The 19313-nt window shown below is 39.8% G+C and overlaps 2 protein-coding genes across 5 annotated transcripts in view; both read right to left on the reverse strand.

Moving 5' to 3' along the window:
- pparg (peroxisome proliferator-activated receptor gamma) overlaps positions 1-6065 on the reverse strand; it is a 37812-nt gene extending 31747 nt beyond the window's left edge. Inside the window, exon 1 of the mRNA XM_077572699.1 lies at positions 5962-6065. Coding sequence (XP_077428825.1) covers positions 5962-6013 — 52 coding nt within the window. The 5' untranslated portion in view covers positions 6014-6065. The remainder of the gene's footprint in view (positions 1-5961) is intronic.
- A 2472-nt stretch (positions 6066-8537) lies between these two features.
- Positions 8538-19313, reverse strand: part of syn2b (synapsin IIb) — a 64089-nt gene continuing 53313 nt past the window's right edge. For 2 of the 4 annotated variants that reach the window (XM_077573405.1, XM_077573402.1), the window contains 7 exons: positions 19047-19189; positions 17676-17750; positions 17467-17569; positions 15577-15756; positions 15410-15476; positions 13658-14438; positions 8538-11947 (listed from right to left, as the gene is read on the reverse strand). In XM_077573405.1, coding sequence (XP_077429531.1) covers positions 11788-11947; positions 13658-14438; positions 15410-15476; positions 15577-15756; positions 17467-17569; positions 17676-17750; positions 19047-19189 — 1509 coding nt within the window. In that variant the 3' untranslated portion in view covers positions 8538-11787. The remainder of the gene's footprint in view (positions 11948-13657; positions 14439-15409; positions 15477-15576; positions 15757-17466; positions 17570-17675; positions 17751-19046; positions 19190-19313) is intronic. The other 2 variants (XM_077573404.1, XM_077573403.1) reach the window with 2 other exon arrangements.

Raw genomic sequence — 19313 nt, forward strand, 5'->3', positions numbered from 1 at the left:
CACACAGTAGAACCTTAAAGGTTGAGTCTACAAATTAACTTTACAAAGTACATGTTTTTATTTATTTTTTTTTTCCTTTTCTTTTTTTTTTTTTTACTGGAGAGCTCAGTATTGTTCATTCGATTTGACATGTCATCATTGCTCTCCTTTTTTTTTGTTTATATATATATATATATATATATATATATATATATATATATATTTTTTTTTTTTTTGTATGTCGGTGAGTATGTGCATGTGCGAGTGTGTGTGCGTGCGTGCGTGCGTGCGAGTGTGTGTGTATTCATTAGTTCACCTAAAACCTATTAAAAAAAAATCCCATACTAATAATATAATATAATAAGAAATTGCCAAATGCGGAAACATCAATGTAAGTTATCACGATGTGGTGGCTCTCGCTAACAGGCAGAATTAAGTAACCAGAATTAGGTTAAAAAATTCTATATACGTAGACCATGTTTCTATAAATTTTGAGTTACAAAGTACATGCTAATGTAAACGACATCTGTACACACGTACTACCTACAAAACACCAGTAGCTAGGCTAGACTAGGCTAGTCTAGCGTGTTCCCCTTTATGTGGCTACTTCAAAACTTCACTTTAGTTTTATTTTATAGGCTTTGTACAACAGTTAAAAATAATGTTTATTCACCAATTACCCTTAGACCCATTAATAAACAGTATTTATTCCGATTTCTGGGTGTTAGACATTCGGTTTGGTATGGGTGAATAACATTAACTGAAAATGAAAATAGCATCACACTTGCTCAGAGCTCAGGAAACGACCAATCACGGCTCATCTGTTTTCTGAAGCTGGGCTGTGATTGGTTGTGACCTCCGCCCTGAGCAACTGTGATGTTATTTTCAGTGGACAGCAAGTGGCAAAATGGCCGCCCCTGAGATAGATAAAAACGGGTGGATTTGGCTACTTAACACATATTCCACAAGCGTAATATTAATCAGAATGCCAAATAGCCTCGTCGGGGCACATACAACATACAGTTTATTGTAAAGAATATTTTAGAGTTGGCTTTCCCTTTAACTAACCACTTTTCCAAGAAAACAAGCGTTTCAATGTAAAATGTTGTAGTAAGTTACATAACTGGCCTTTGCTGTTAATGATTACATCTAATTTACAAAACAAATAAATAAAACGATGACCTTAAACCTTCACTAAATCAACAAGATCTTAATGCTCCCCGATAAAGCTAAATCAAAGGTTGGCTTTCCGCAAAAACTGTTGTAACGCAGTGAAAATCACAGCCCGCAACTTGTCAGCTATTAAGCAAACAAGTTTGTTTGCATGCTATTAATCTTGCTTATCTGCAGTGTGAAAAAAATAGAAACGCAAACATGTCTACTGAAGCACGCCACTGCCGAGCCATGTGAGGAGACAACATAAACATACGATGGTATGCTATCTCAGACACTCCCTTCATTTACGACGGCCGAGCAAAGTCTCAGTCATTCATTCACACCGTTTGCACACGCATCGTAAGCGCCATTAACACTATAGGCATTTTTTTCCACGTATTGCATTCAATCCTACACACAACTCAATAAACACAACCTCTGTTGAACCGAGAGAAGTTAGAGTGAGTACTTTTTTCTTTTTCTTAGCATTTTGGTCAACACAGAACTCCAAGGGAAGCGCAGCCAATGAAAATAGATACGTGAGAAGAAAAGACATTCTATGTACCGTCTCAGGTGATCTAGGGCTGACTTTTGGTGAGAGAAGCGGGATAAAAAAAATTGAGGATGCGGAAGAAAAATGAAGTACCTGGAGAAAAACAGGAAGACCAGAACTGAGATTTGAACCCGTAAGGACAGAACTGTGAAGAAGACGTCCAAACCACTGTTACACCTTACTGTCACAATTAGTATTTTTATTTTTAATGAGCGTGCATAAAGTGCATCTGTACATCAATTTTCATTATTAGCACTATTGTCATGCCCAAAACATGCATGACACGGTGTAATTTGTGCGAATGGGTGGAGTTTTCATTCTTTTGTTAGACCAGTGGAGGTAAAAAAAAATTGCTTGTGTTGTTGAGGGAAGGAATGCAGTCGACTTGTTTGCCATCAAATGGAAGCGGCTCCCTTCATTCCTTTTCAATTCCGTGCACAAGAGACGTGGAAGGAGTTCATGCATATTTATGAATGAAACACGTCCGCGGAGCTCATAATCTGTCCACCAAAATACGCCGCCTGCGCCACAACTTAGACCTGCTTTAAGTTGGTCTAAATTCGAGTCTATTTTCTACCACCAAATTGTCAGGTGAGGTGAGGTCATAAAAAGAAAACGCCCTGGGTCCGCTGTAGCACCCAGCGAGGCGCAAAGAGTGCCAAATTCCCACACACACTGAACTAGACTTGAAAATGAAGCGGTGCCAGTTTTTACGCCAAGCGCCAGGCACTTGTGTGTTATTTATTTTATTTTTTGGGTGAACTTATTTTCGCACTTGTACAACAGGTAAAAATGGTCAAATGTTAGTCAAAATTGAGTTTGTAAGATTTTGGGAGATGAAGAAATTCTGTGTTGCCCATATTAAGGCTGTAAGTTAAAAAAAAAAAACATGCACACAATTCAGAGACTTGATTGAACCTAAGGCCTAACTAAGGATATTTAACATTTTAAGAGATGTTTTATCTGTTACAGACTGCAGACTTGAAGAAGACATAACATGGAAAGGACAGGGTTAGAGAATCCAGCTCCAGAAAGTAAAAACCCTGAAACAATTTGGCTTTTACTCAACAGGCGGAGACGAGCTTGTTTACCTGCCAGTTGAGCTAAAGCCAATCTGTGGCAGTGTTTTAATTATCTGGACCTGGATTCTCCAACCTTGGGAAATGGTGGTGGTCTTGGGACTCTTAATAATTTTTTTTTTTTTTAAAAAAGACTATAATTAAAATAATAATACCAAAAAAAAAGCAAAGTGTGGAGAGTCTTGTCCTAACCAATCACTGCCACGACCTGCTCCCAACAAACATAAGCAATAAATTAATCTCTATTACAATAAACAAAATCAGATTTATAATACATAAGTATGAACCATGAATTAATATGAAAGACAGTCTATTAGCTTACAAAACACTTCAGCAAACAGACGTGCTACCCATAGTGGAGCGTTCCTATTTCCCAATCAGGTTTCGCCATTCTTGAAGGAGCCAGGACGATCCTTCCGTGACCTTTTATAACCTCGTCTAAAAAAAGATCATCCTTCAGTATGTATAATTTCTAAGTTCCTCTAATTTAAAATAGACCTGTTTCATCAGTGCTGATTTTCAGTTCTTTTTTTTTTTTTTTAATTATTCCGACCAACACCCAGTAAAACTTCCCAAGGCGTGTAAACAATTGACTTGTTCTTTGTTAATATGATTACAGGATACTTTAATGACAGTAATAATAAATCTTCCGGCAAAATTTTTTTTAAAAAAATCAACCATATGTGTAACAATGATTGTTTGACTTAATTATATTTCTGCCTTTGATGTTGCTGCTGATGTCATCCCAAATGGAAATTTTTGGACCAATTGTCTGTTTTTGGCAACGCGACGTGCAAGTTAGAACGGCTCCTTTCTACTTTTTTTTTTTTACAAAATACCGGCTGCACCCGCCGGTCGTTGCAACATATCCGGTCCAATTGAGCAATCGTGTAACAGCGCCACGTTTGACAGATTTAGGTGTTGCTTTAATCATTTGATTTGTCCCGCAATTGGCAAACGACCAGTCCAGGATGAATCCCTGCCATCAACCACAGTCAGATGGGTTGGGTTCCAGGACACCCGTGACCCCAGTGAGGACAAGCGATATAGAAGATGAATGGATGGACGGATCGGTGGAATAAAATTTTCCAAATGAAGTTTTGTTTTTTTCCCCTTCAGGGATTTGCTTTATTTTCTCCTGACACCAAACACTCTTTGAAGCTGTTTTTTTTCCAGCAAGTTTTCTTTCCCAGCATTAACTTCAATCAACTTCCACAGAAATAATAAAAAATATATTTACAAACACTGTGAAATGAAGTGCCTCCTCCACCACCCTTCATAAAATTATTATTTGAAATGTTCAGCAACTTTGACAAAATGTGAAATCTTAACTGCATGACTCAGCTGGTCCACATGTAGACTTGTTACAAGGCAAAATATTGGCGGTTTGGTTGCACATTCACCCCCCCCGAAAAAAAAAAAGTAGACATGGCCACCATATCTTAGGCAATGTTTAGCATCATTGAGGACATTATGCCCATTAATACGCAAAAACAATGTGAAAAGGAATTCACCTATGTTGTCTGTTTCTAATTTCGAATGAATGCCACAAGTCTTAACTAAGTTGGAAAAGTCGCAACAATTGATAAATAGGCAACGCTGACTGTTCGTTAAAGTAGCTCCTCTATGTTCACAAGCCATGTTGTTGTACATCAGCACGGACACACTTGAAAACTATGGAAGCCAAAATATTTCAGAAATAGACAAAAATGATCCTGACACATGAATTCAAATTAATCATTAAAACTGACAAAAGTAATAAAACTCAAATAAAGTAAAACTATTAGACATCTGGCTCATATGTGATAACAGAAAAAAAGTGCTGGTAAATTTAGGCAGATTTTTTGGCTATAAGCTATTTTTGCTAGCACTTTTTTGATGCTTATCATCACACATACTTCCTCTTTGCCATCAGTGGTATACTTTAATAATTGTATTAAATGTTTTGGTTGAACTACAAGTTCCATCAGTGGTGGAAACACTCAACTTCTCCGTATCTATGGAATAATGGTGAGTTTAAGTTGACTTATTCTTACATAAATGACAGGTAATTATGTTTAAAATGTCACTGATGACTTACAGTTTGTAAAGGGCTTTCCCCTGGAACGCAGTGTATTTATCATCAAAATGTTTTGCCATCTATGAATGATTAGAGCTCTCAAACTCGGGTTATCAAGGGTCACAGTCCGGCATGTTTTAGAGGTTTCTGCGGGGCTTACTGATGAGCTGATCCTTTGAATCAGGTGCAGTAAAGGAGGGAAATCACTAAAACAGGACTGCGGTCATCAAGGACCGGAGTTTGAGACTTATGGTCTTCTAGGTGCTCGCTGAGATGACATCACAGACAATGATCAGCTTTCAACTCTGTGTTTTGTTTGAATACAAGATATATTTATATATAATTTTTTTCTCTGAACTCCAAATTGTAGCACTTTAAGGATGCCAAAAAAACACCTGTATTTTACATTTTTCTAATTAGCTTGATTTTGTTTTAATGAAGACTTAGAGAAATTGAACACATTCCTTCTAATTTTTTTAGTACATCAAGTTTGATGTACAAGTTTGATGTAACACAAAATAAATATACAAATCTGAGTCAAATCTGCTTCTGTTAGGAATTTAGAACGTCAAATGTGATTTCATGTTACAAAATAATTTATCACATTTTGTCCACTTCAAACTTAACTTTTTTACTTTTCAAATTCATTTTCTTGATTATTTTTGCACAATTTTGACTATTAATTGTGGCTTTCCTTTTTAGGTCATTAATAGCATGATCTGATATTAATGTCATTTTGCATTTTTAAAGATTTTATTTAATTTTTTTTTTACTTCTACGACAGACCATGCGAATATTGGGGTCCCATGCAGGATGGAGACCAGTTGAGGGCCCCAATATTTGACAGTAGCCTTGTTTGTCACTCAACAGGTGACCATGGTGCTATTGAAAATGTTCAAAATCTGCACGTTTCAGCATTTGTGACATGTAGGAAAAAGTGTAATTTCACCACTATGGAATGACTCAGCAAATTACATGCATGTCCACATTGTGATGAGTCATGACCAACAACACATTTTCAACAAAAGACTGCCGGAAAGAAGGTTGCGCAACATCTGCACTACATGACAGATTTGAATCATGTCCCTATCAGAAAATGATACTTAAAAAAACAGACACAAATAAAGCAAACTTACCTAAATAACTACGACCAGCGTGATGGTTAAAGTCTCTTCCTGGTGTTTGCATGTCAAAGTCACATTCAAAGTGTGGTCCAGTAGCACCTGACTGGCTGCCACTGGTGCGTCCTTTAACCGCACCCCCCCAGTCACCCATCACCGCCACCCACCACCCCCGTGTCCCGGTGGACGCCAAGCCAAGTGAACCGCGAAGGGGTTGGCCACACTAGCACCGCTCGGTTCGGTCATAAAAATAAACTTTTTTCCAAAAACAATAATCAAAACATAACATGCCCAAGTTGAAAAATGACTGACCTGTTTTGTTTTGTTTCTGGACACTCAAAATCTTCTCCCTCTTCGCCTCGCTGTGGAGCTCCGGTTCCTCTTTCACCGCGGTGCCTTCTCCCAACTGTGGCCGCCTCCGCTGCTCCGACTGCCGGCCTCTCGTCAGTCTCTGCCCCCGCTCCTCCTCCTCCTCCTCGCATCCATCTCGGAGGCGCCGTTGAAGCGCCAAATGTACTTGATTACACAACAACGAGTTTGGCTCGTTTGCTCCGGGATGGCTTTTCAAGTTGTGAAAACTTAATCTTATGTAATTTTGTTAACCAAACAGATCATTAGAAATGTTTTGGGGGGAATTTAGGTGAATATACATATTACAGCAGTCGTTTGTATGAAACGCAACTAGCAAGTTAGCAGCTAATTTAGCATTAGCAAAATGGCGATGACAAATACAGGCGGACACGCAATATTAAAAAAAAAAAAAAAAAAACTTTACCAATTTATCCCACTTAAAGTGTTACCGTTGTTCACCTGATAAACACATTAAATATTTTGTGTTATAAAAAGTGGATTTTTTTTTTTTAGGCCTTGGTTATTTCCCAGACGTTCTTAAACCAACCAGCAGAAAGTTCACATCTCTAGTAGGACACAGTTGTCAACTAATGCACTGTTTAGCCTCACTAGTAGTAAAATGTAGTTGACTGACTATAGTAGTATGCCAACATTGTCCTACTAGTGAGGACAACGAGCTTACTAGTACACGCGTCTATAACTGGACATCAAGGATTTCAAGTGTACAGAAGAATATCCTGCCAACATTTTTTTTTTTACACTGGTCCTAATCCTCTTCCGTAAAAGTGTCACTTATTCATGCTATCCATTTGAGTCATTCTATATTATGCCATTTAGTGGCCGATCAATATGACATAAAAATTGGGGAATCGTGTATAATTGTGTTCCAGGCTACTTCCTGGCAAGAAACACTTGTTGAAGACTTCTAAAAAGTTTGTTTGAGTCCATTAAATACTCCATTCTTTTCCGTGGTCAGACAAATGATATTAGATATGTTTGATGCATGGTTCAACGAAATCCGTTTAAATGTTAACTTTTCGGTCTTTATGATACTTAAGCGACTAGCTAGGTAATTGTTAAGAGTCTGATATTTACTATGGCACTGGAATAGTAACGTTCATCCATACATTGATCCTTCCATTTACTGCCGCTTTTTCAAGGTCAGTTTGCGGTCCTCAACAGTATACTACAAAAATCTCATGTTAGACTTATTGCGTGGCTGTTCATAGAGCTCCATTGACTGGAATGTGTTGCTGTAAACGCACATATGTTCCCCTGAGAGTGTTTTGCTGTCTAATATGTAATTCCTGTGAATAAATCCCAGCAATTCTTTTTTTCTCGTGGGTGGAAGGCTTTGGTACTTGAAAGCGTTTTATCATTTCCCATTTGCACGGGACTCGCCTACATGCCTTTCAATAAGGCGGCGTAGCCTACAGTACACACATAACCAAAAATTCGGACAAAGTTGAGCATCCCTTTCGATCAAAGGCTTAATTCCGGATGCCTCTAAAAGATTATCCTGAGTAATAATCCTGTAGTATCTCTAGGCGGTATTGTGACCAGTTTTGGGCTTTTTGATGGTTCTGATCAAAGCCATTTCAAAATAAAATACTGCCCACTGGTGATTTTCCCTCCCTGGTCTGATCGGAAACGGTCAAGGCCGACAGTCGTGAATGCTAAATGGTACTGTTTAATATTTACAATTGCAAATTTATTTATGATTAACACTGAGTTCCGCCAAGCCACGGACATCTGGTTTGGCGTTTGGGAGAGAAGGATTTCAATGGTACAAAGAGCACTTGGTGGCAAGGCAAGCAATCAACAAGTTTTTATTTTAGAGGGTTTCTACTTCCTGTTGTTTACATTCCTGGTAGCTTGATTGGACTCTAAACCGGAACTTTTTTTTCTCTACCTCTAAGAAAAGACTTGAACTGGCGAATCTGGTGTGCATTTAGGTGCATACAGTGAAATTCTAGACTGCTATATTAGTGGGGGGGGGGTTCTCCATTGCTGGAGGCGTAGACTGCTACGTTAGCATGTTGTGCTAGCCACCACATAATCAGCTGCCATGTTTTGTTTATATCGCGTTAGTATCTAGAGTTCCATTAACCACAGTGGCTGGTAGTCATGTGGCCTATTGTACATGAACTAATGCTAAAAGATCACAGAAGACAATTCCACATGCATAGATCGCCATCTGGTGCACAATTGAGTAAGTACAAGCCCACAGCGGCATCAACTTTGATTTCATCTGAGGGACGATGGAGCCACATCTTTATTAACGTGAATCATCTGTACATGAATGACAGCGTCATCAGTCACCAGGTCATGCAAAGCACTATTTTGCGGTTACAAATATAAACAGTCACTATAAAGAAAAAAAAATTGTTACTAGATATTATGGAGCCTCCCAAAAAATAAATAAATCCATTTATTACAAAATAAATCAACTCCTGAGATGACACATACAGATGGGTGACATTTCGACGTTAAAAACAACATGGTATCGTGTCAATAAACTGACAGTCAACCATGATGATGGTATTAATAAATAATACCATCACAGCTAGGTTTAGATGTCTTATTTCCGTGATTAAATACTGAAGACACAAGACTCCCCACTTTTTTTAAACCAGTTTTGTCACCTGTCTGTACATACACTACATCCATCCATACGTACAAACATTCATACATACAATAAGGTTACTTGTTGGCAACATGATGAGCGTTATACAGTAAATGACACGTTGACACGCCAGTGCACACTAAAGAGAAGAGGATGCTTTCCGGACTACCTTTTAATTCAGAACGAGATGGGCTAGCACCCTTTGGTCTAGTTTGTTCTAATCGGGTTTGCTTTCCGCCGCCGTAAAACGAGGTACGGTTCAAAACCAATGATTTCCATATTGCTTATGCTGTCATTTGGACTCTGGTCTGTTCACTTGCGATGACAGAGTTCTCAAGAAGTTCCATTCATGTACATATGTTCTACTGGACAAAGTGAATTGCAACTTAATCAAGTTAACTGGACAGAACCAACAGACGAAGATAACCTTCTAAGCGGTTGCGATCGGCTTGTTGAATCTGGTTCCACCAAGTGTGAACCCCAAAGATACAGACCAGCGTTAAATAGACTTTGGTCACAGCCTTTGGAATGGAAGCCCAAGATGTTGTCCCGGACCTGTTGATTGGTCGGTGACTGTGTGACCAATAAGGAAAGATCTTAGACTAGATTAGATGTGACCAAAGGTTGCTAGTGTGAAAGCCCCTTTCTTCTTCTTCTTCTCAATTTTCACTGTTGAGGCTGAAGAGTCGATCCCCACTTAAAGGACTGTCAAAAGGGAAGATGTCGAACCGATACACAAATCTCACATGGACGTTCATATTCATATTGATAATAGGGTGACACCATTCAACAGTCATGTAAAGGTATTATTGCACTACTGTCTCAATGTCTTTTTATGAGCACAATCAACAACTTACAATACCGTAGATAGATCTACACAAGAGGTGAAACAAGAAATCACCAGTCACAGAAACAGACGTGCGTCTTTTTCCACTTTGAAATGCATTCATTTCATAATTGCTAGGGACGACTCTTACGGCTCCAAATCACCTTCGCCGCGTTGCTCGAACCGTAGACTCTATTGTTCTGGATTCATTTGCGGTTTTGAAAAGGATACAAAGCAAAATCGCCGGTGTTAGATAAACACTGACAGTGAATTTTTTTTATGTGTCCACACCAATGAGCGTAAATCTTTTTTTCAGACTTAACAAGTTAAAAAGCGACACTAGTCAACACTGAGTAGTGTTGAAAGTACTCTACACTACTGTCAGTGTTAAACATTTAACTCAAACTACACTTTACTTTGGTAAATGGTACTTGATTTATATAGCACTTTTTCTCCTTACAAGGCCCTCACAGCACTTTACATTTTGACTACCGATGACACGGCATCAGAAACAACTCGGGGTTCGGGATCTTGCTCAAAGATACTTCGACATAGTCACACTGGCCCTGGGATCAAACCCACACTCTCACGGTTGCCAGAGAACCACTCTACCACTGAGCCATGCCACCCCGACAACAACAGCTATCGCTATCGAAATGAAACGTTTCTTCCTCACTGGAAATGAGGGTGTGGTCAAGTTAACACTCAAGGTTACACCCAACATCCACGGAATTTTTTTTGGACAAAGTAACACCAATTACTGCATATTTAATCAAACACTGGAAAGTTATCACTGGCTGATTTGCTGTGTACCCTTTTACGTGTTATACATTGTTTACCTTGGAGCAGAAAAAAGACGGATTCAAATTACTATAGTGACGGCCGCATAGATTTATCCTTTCGTATCTGGGTTTGTTCGGAGTTCTGGAAACAGAACAAAACCTTGCCAAATACCTAGCGAAAATATATTTGAAAATGCAAAAATCTTTTGAAAATCTATCAATTCTGTGCTGCTCTGTGATTGACCCTGCTGCGATTTGGGCTTTGGTTCTGAAGGGCGAAAGGTGAATTGGAAGCCCCCGGTCTGGCTCCCTCGTTTGTAATTAACCGATGAATGAATTTCAAGTCGACTCAGGTCTGCACAGCGAACGAACAAAGCTGTGAGTTGAAAACACGATAAGGCTACAACATCTAGAGAAAGAGAGAGAGAGAGGCAACGAAAGGCAAAAGTCAACACCGATACAGCTCCTGGCAGCAACTCCAAAGGTCATGGCGGAGCCCCTCGGAGGAGCCATGCAGACACACACGCATGCACACGCACGCACGCGCGCGCGCACACACACTGAGAAAAAGATCGCAAATTCCCTCACGTCGATAGGCAGTTGGCGGATGAGACACCAAGGCTGGATTTACACTTGAACATATAGTTGACGTTTTTTTTTTTTTTTTTTTTTTTTAATTCCACACACGTTTCACTGAGAGGGACCAAAAAATGGGTTTACTGCGAAAATCACAAGGGAAACCATCAAGTATATCACTAGTAGTTAAAACGCTATAAATCCAGCCACTCATGAGTTACGTCACCGATAAAAGCTACTGGCTTTATAGTGTGTCTCTCTCACTAACTATATATGTATATATTTATATAGGTATACTGCATATATATATACTCTATATACATTCTGTTTGTATTTATTTTATACTTTCATATAGTTCTGTTTCTTGAATGTGCTTTGGGAAAATAAATCTTATATTCTGTAATATTCTACGCTACGCTACTCTAGGGTATATCAGTGACATAACTCATCTTTCCACCTATTCTGGCACAGCGACATGCACTTAACATCCGAGCCAGGGGGCGTCACTGTTCACTCGCACGGACAAGTTGACACGCAGGACGGACGGACAGTACACTTAAAATTGAAAACACACATACGTCTCAGACTGCGTCACATTGAAATGTCCATCAAGTCATCGCTGGCCAAATGAGGTGTGGGAGGTGGGAGTCGAGGGCGGGAGTTTGGCGGAGGTTCGGTGTCTAGTCAGAGAAAAGGCTGGCGAAGGACTTCCGGATGTTGCGAATGGTCTCGGCCTTCGCCTCGTCTTGGCCGCCGTCGCCGCCTCCGGAGCTGGAAACGCCGCGGAAGAAGGAGGAGTCGCTGAAGGCGTTGAAGGCATTGGTCAGTGACTGGGACTTACTGGGAAGTGAGGAGAGAGCAAGGAGGATAGGATGTGTGGAAGGGAGATGGGAAGACGGGATGAGGAAGGATGACAGACATTGGGAAACATTGTCGCATTAAACAGAGACTCTCTGACTATAGAAACGTATAGAACTACATTAACTACATTGTGCATGTTGGCCAGATTGATTGGTAGCAAGAGATTTCTACATTTGAGGAAGGGGTATGGCATAGTTCAAGGAAGGAAAATAAACAAAACATAAGGACAAGTTACAGGGGATAAAGTCATAGGTAGCAAATACAGGTCCAGAAAGTAAGTACAAACCTTGCAAGTTTGGCTTTAACCCCAAGTGCTCGCTAGCTAGCTCCCATGGTGCTTCTAGCGAGCTAGCTAGGTAGCATCAAGGGCTGAGCTAGCTAGCTAGCATCAGGGGCTAAAGCCAAACTGTGGCAGGGTTTTTACTTTCTGGACCTGTATTAGCCACCTTTGGATAAAGTCAAAATGTGATGAACAAAATGTTTTATATTGTGCAAAAAAAGTCATACGGTTAAAGGAATAAAATTGTAATGTTAGGAGGAAAAAGTTATATTGTGCTGCTACAAACAAGAAAGACAGCCTTAAAATTTTAGGAAAAAAATCAGAATGCTATGATAAAATGTCAAAGTTATAGGAATAAAGTCACAATGCTACCAACACGAATTGTAATATTGCATTAAAAAAAAAAGTCATAAAATTGTAAAGTTACGACAAAAAAAGTTTGTAATCGTACTGCTTCAAGAAAAAAAAAAAAGAATCCCCTAAATTTCAGGACTAAAATCGTAATAAATGGTACAAGGAATTGTCAAAATTATGTGAATAAAATTGTAATGCCTCAGAATAAAGTCATAATACTGCTTGAAAAAATGTATAAGGTTACGGGAATAAAGTCTAATGCTAATAAACAAACGCTCTAATGCTACGGGAATCAAGTCATAGGTCCCTATTTTTGTGCCTAGCGCAAGTGTAGCGCAAGGTGCAGTCTAACTGTGGACATGGGTGGAGTTTTCTTTCTTTTTTTTGGCGCCATTTTAGGATGGAACGCAGCTGACTCCCTGCCACAATCGAAGCGACTACTCACATTCCCATTAAAATCAGGGCAGTGGAATTTAGAATTTAAAAATGACATCATTGCTCAGGTAAGGACCAATCACGGCTCAACAGTTTTCTGACTTTGGTCATGTGATATTTGCAAGATGAGCCGCTATTGGTTATTACCTGAGCCCTGAGCAACTGTCATGTCATTTTCAAATGAAAGCAAGTGAGAAAATGGCTGCCTTCCGAGATGGATAAAAACGATTTTGCTGCTTAATTTATATTCCACAAACACAATATTTATCACAATACCGTGTTTAGACAAGAACATTTGGGGTTGACTTCCCTTTAACCTTTTTTTTGTGTATTATTTTACTCCCTTATTCTTATTAGATTATAATTTAAGACAAAAAGTTTTGGCTATGGCAGAGGTCATCTGAGTGCTTTTGTTTCACCCACCAAGATCCCTCAGATGGAGCTGGAGTAGAAAAAAACTTGCTATGTATGGCTCTTTTCATGCACAATACTGCCACCTAGAGTACTGGAATAAACATTACTGCCCAGTATCTTTAAGATTGACCTTGGTGGCGTACCGAGCAGCTTAGCGCATGGATGATTCAGCACAGTCACTAGCGTGCTAAATACAAGGCTCTTACTTGAGCAGAGGGTGGCTTTTTGCCTGAGATGCTTGCTGGTCCTCCTGGGGCTCAGCAGGGTCAGCGGCAGTTTCGGGCTCGGGGTTCTGGGTCGGAGAGGCGGGCTTGGCCTGAGGCTGAGCCATGGCCGGAGACTGCACACTAGGCGGGGACTGGTTAGCTTTGGCCGGCGACTGGACTTGCGCCGTGCTGGGTGACGAGGCGGCGTCTGAGGCCTCAGCGGGCGCCGGATTTTGGGGGGCGGACTGAGGTTTGGGTGAGGCTCTGGGGGGAGGCGGCGTTTGGGGCTTTGGCTGCAGCTGTGGCTTGGAGTTCCTGCGGACAGGAGGGATGGGCTTGGCGGGCGGGGTGGGTTTCGGCGGCAGATCCTTGGGCTTTCCCGGAGCTTGGGCCGGGGAGCCCGGGGGCTGGGGCTTGGGCTGCTCTGTGGTGGGAGCTGAAACTGGAGGGGAGGCAGCGGCTGAGGCCGCGGGGGAGCCTGGACCTCCTGACTTAGCGGGTGAAGAGGGAGAAGCTTTGGGCGGGGCGGGGGTGGAGGAAACAGAATCTGGAGGAGGTTTTGTGACGGAAGGAGCTCTTGTCATGGGAGGAGGAGGCCTCTGCACTGGAGGTTTTGTGACCGAGGCGGACTTCTGGACCGGGTTTGGCTTCTTGGACTGAGCTGGTTTCTGGGCTTGACCTGGAGAAGGTTTTTGGGCCTGGGCGGACTTCAATGGGGGCTCGGAAGATCTCTTAGGTGCGTCTGATGATGCGTCCATACTCTGTGCTTTGACTGATGCACCTAGAAATGGACAAAGAAATAATTTGATGAGGTGTAGTAATGTGCTACATTTACTCCATTACAATCATTCCCATGAAATTGCTAATTTATTTTTGTATGATTACGACTGTATGGTATATCGTCACCCTCTTAAAATAATTGCCTTTGTCATTTTTATGCAAAAATTATTTTTTTGCCTAAATCATCTTCTCATGATCCAAATGGTTAATTTTTTTGTGTTTTCTGAAAAATCGGGAAAAAAATTACTTAGACGATTATTTTAAGAAGGTGTCGATGTATACTTGTATGGTAAAAATCATTTTATAAAATAAATAAATAAATAAATAATATATGAGCTTCATCTCATTTAATTATGATTTAATGTTCAGTATTTTGTCATTTATTTTCAATGCTGCCCTTAAACATTGTGTAAATATAGAACAAAAATAATATCATAATCAAAGCGTTTCAACAGTCAAAACCAGAAGAGGGCAGCAAAGCTTCAGATTAGTAAATGACTGGTTCCAGTTCTTATTTGTAATTATGAAGATAAGTCATGGCCGACATGAAAAAAAAAGAAGACATTTGATTAGATTTTCTTTCACTTGTAGATGTTTATGTCTCTGCAAATCGAAATCTGTTTTGGGAACTACGGTATATTTGGAGTCAAATGATGTATGAAGATGAGCAAAAAGCAATCATAGCGTGACGATGCAGACAGTGAACCGTGTGCTCTAAAACAAAATAATAAACATAAGGTCAACTGGGATACAAATTCTGGACTGTGCTGAGCAGTGTATGCTTTTGTTGTATGTTGCTTTGAGGCCAACATTCAATTCTGGTTTATACTGACTGAATTTTTGAAAAATAAAACCCATTTATTGGTCATCTCAACCTGTAGACACATTTAACTTGAATGATAGCAATATGGAGTACAAATGTGTAAAAATTAATAGGAATAATTCTTTCACGAAGCGTCGTGTTCACAGAACCTTGAGGTGGAGGACGCTGGCCTGCACTTCTACTTGCGTCTGCCGCTCCGTCTTTAACGCCGCCACTCTGGCAGAGAGAAACGGGAAAGGAGGGTAAGATCCAACAGGAACGGAGAAAAAAACTTGTGGTCTTGGACTTAATCATCTTGCAGTACCCCCTCCTCTACCTGTGGGGGCGCTGCCGCGGCGGTCGTCTTCTGGCCTTGAGGGGAGCGAGCGGGCGAGCGGGAAGCAGCTGACGTCTTGGCAGCGAGGGCCTGGGTCATTTTAGCCAGCACCACCTCGGATATGAGCTGGCGATCCTCCGCCTGGTGGTCGCCGACCAGCTGCATAGACGAGCCCACTACCTGAGAACACACAATGGAATCGATAGCCAATCAAAAATGTGGACAGGTATACTGATTTGACGTATGCAATGCATTGGGATCAATGAATTTCACGCACGTTTAAATGTTGCGACTTTCAATTTGTCTCCTCGGGTTTTACAAGTTAAAATAATTTAAAAAAATTAATTAATTAAAAAAGTAAAACTAGTAAAACAATTACCGTAATATCAATAATACCGGTACATTAACTTTTTGGCTCATGGACATCACCACCCTCCCCTTAAGAAGATGGCGGACAGATACAAAAACAAACACAATGGCGCAAGAGGAAATAACAGAAGAAAAGGTCATCCTCCCCTCCCCATGGCCACACACACATATACACACTTATGTAAGATGAATATTGCTTTCAAATGTCACAACAGCAACCAGGTCATTGCTGGAGACGAGTAGGTGACCCGTGGGCCGCAAAATGCGTGTGCGACGCCGTCGTGTGTCAGCTTGATCTCAGGTTTTCCCTTTTTTTTTTTATCGGTCTCTGTTATTTTGAGTTTTCATGCCTCATTTCTCCACTAAATTTCCTTTACTTTCCTGCTGATTTCCCAAATGCTGCAGTTGATTTACCGGTTAATGACTTTTGCAGTTGATTTACCGGTTAAAGACTTTTAGCTCAGTGTCTGCAATTGTTGTCTGTGTGCGATCATCTTTCCTTACTTTTAATCTAGTTTTGACTTTGTTATGGCCTTCACGTGAGCCTCTACCTTTTTACCTTTAAAATAATTGCCTAAGCCTTTTTTTTGTGCCGAAAACATCGCCTCATGATGCAAATGGTTCAATTTTTTGTGTTTCTTGAAAAATCAGAAAAAATTATTTAGGCGATTATTTTAACTCATTCACTCCCAGCCATTTTCACTGAAGCAACCCCCTTCGCTCCGGGTTGTTTTACTGGATTTTGACAGATTTTACAAGGCTCACAGAATATTGTCTTCTATTGCTATAAAAACATGGAACCTACCAAAAGAAAGATTAGAGTCTCTTCTTTCATCAGGAGAAAAAGTACCTGTATGTTTGTATCTGTTTCAGTTTTACAGCTATTAGCAATACAACATAACTAAGTTTCGTCATTATTCACAAACCTGTTAAAAACGGTGAGGAAAAGAGTTTGTTGCAACATGGTCCTGGCTGATCTCTTATACTCTGATGCCACCTGCTGGACGTTTTTTGTAATAACTACCATTGCTTTATGCGACCTCTTCAGGTCAGAGGCTAAAGCTTTCTGTACACTCTAGCATAAAAAAAACATTAAAAAAACATACAGTAAATACATTAAAATTATTATTATTATTTTTAAAGGGGTCGATATTTTATTTCATATGAGAAAGGTTGAGGGCTTTGAGGGAATTTAATTCATTTCAGCAACACAAAAAACTGTGGAAAGAGTACCATAATTTTTTATCCTTGGGATATTTTAACAAAAGTAAACTATCCTCTTTAATATTTACTATTCAATTATGACTGTGTATTGAGGTTAAATTCAATCAGTTTATTCCCAGGCAGGAAATCTATTGGTCCCAGTGGTGTAAATTAGGCCAGGCGTGCTAAATTTAAGCCTCCAAGACCATATTTGTCCCTCTGATGCTGCACAGACATTTTCATTCAGCCAGAATATATAAATACACTCAAGTGACTTATTCATTGTGCGATTAAACATTCCCACCATGTTTCCCTCACCTCGGTGATGTAGTCATTGCCGTCCTTGCCGCATATGGCTTTGACGGCGCAGATGTCCAGGCCGCCAAAAATCTCGGAGCAGGTATCGACCCACAGTTTGTACCTGCGGCGGTGGCAAACATGGGACGGGACGACGTGAGAGGATAATGTGACTCATTGTGACATAACGAGACAAAACACACGACAGCGACCGCTAACGCTGCGCTCACTTGTCAGTCATGGCCACTTGCTCCAACATGGCCGAGCCCGTGTTGCTCTTCCAATTACCAGAGATGGATGTTCGCCTGGAAAAGGAGGAGGACAGTGGGACACGCCCACTTTCTAGTGAATGTCAGCTCCAATTATGTAGGATGTCATCACACATACATGAATATGCAGTAGGGGTGGGTATCGATTCTAATTTCCTCAATTGATTCAATTTCGATTCACAATCACAAGAGTTCAGTTCGATTCGATTGAGATGTTTTGTTTTCTGATTCGATTCACTTCCCTTCAATCCGATGTCGATTAATTATGGCAAACAATTCTTCTTAAATGTCAGTTACATGATAAAAACTCCACAAATATTAAATTCCAAAGTAAATTTTGTGGCGGCAGTAACTGGTCAAATGCCGTAGTTTATTAATAACGTTTTCAGCTTTCTGTTCACAATGGGAAGACTTTCGACAACAGTTTTAAGACTGGATTCGGGTTTGAATTTTCCGCACTCTATCTGCGAATGTGGTGTCAAGTGTGCATTGTGTTTTTGAAGAAGGGAGTGTGTAGTTTCATTTTTTTGGCCACAGGTGGCAGTAGTGATTCAAAATTAAATTTTCTGAATTTAGCAGTTTAACCATCCCATTTTTTTCTACGACATTTAACATTATTGTTATAATAAAGCATTCCACATGCATTCAAATATTAGCATTCAGCTATTAGCATTACCACGCAATTTCTCCAGAAATTGCACTTCGTCTAGTCACTTAAGTGTTACACAAACATTGACATTGGACTGAGATGAAAATATTTTCAAAATCGAATTCAATAATTGTAAATATAAATTAAAAAGATTCTGAATTGTCTTAATGTGTAATAAGTCATGTCTTTCATAAATGTAGGAAAATATTTTTAAATTCAAGTGAACAGTGAATTTCAAGATAACTGGAAGATACAAAAAAAATTGACCTTTAAAATTTAATTTTTTTTTAAGAATTTATTGTAAAAAGAGATATATAAAATAATCGATTCATGGTCTCATGAATCAATATTGAGCTTGCAAGTAAAATAAATTTGATATTGATTATTCTTTTTTTTTTTTTTTTTAAAACCCAGCCCTAATATACAGTACCAAAAGTGGCTACAACATTACACACATTAGCTGCCTTTTAATGAGATCCGATGCAATTGTTATATAATTACACTAACTTTGTAATTTCTTTATTTCCTAGCACAAACACTGTGAATATGTGAATTTTTCAGCGAATAGGCTCAATAAAGAAAATATTATTGTTTTTTAGTAGCAAAAAAAAAAAAGTTATTGAATTCTGTACCTCTTATCCATAAAATCAGAATTCCACATTTATTAGTTGATCTCAACTTACATGTACGCCTTATAGTCAGCGCCGATCTTCTGCACTCTGATGTCGTACTTGGCGTCTATGAATGGCTCCGTCGTGCAGTAGGTCTGAGTGATGGCCACCACGCTGGCGATATCCTGGAAGTCACTCACGTTGTCTACTTTGACCTGAGAAGCACGTGATGTCTATTAGTATGCTCGAAATGTTTAAACACGGTCGGTGGTGACGGATTATACGAGGATGAATGTTGACACGGCGTGTCGGTTTGATGCTGACTTCATTAGCGCCCAC

Source organism: Vanacampus margaritifer, chromosome 8, assembly GCF_051991255.1.
Source record: "Vanacampus margaritifer isolate UIUO_Vmar chromosome 8, RoL_Vmar_1.0, whole genome shotgun sequence".
NCBI lineage: Eukaryota > Metazoa > Chordata > Actinopteri > Syngnathiformes > Syngnathidae > Vanacampus > Vanacampus margaritifer.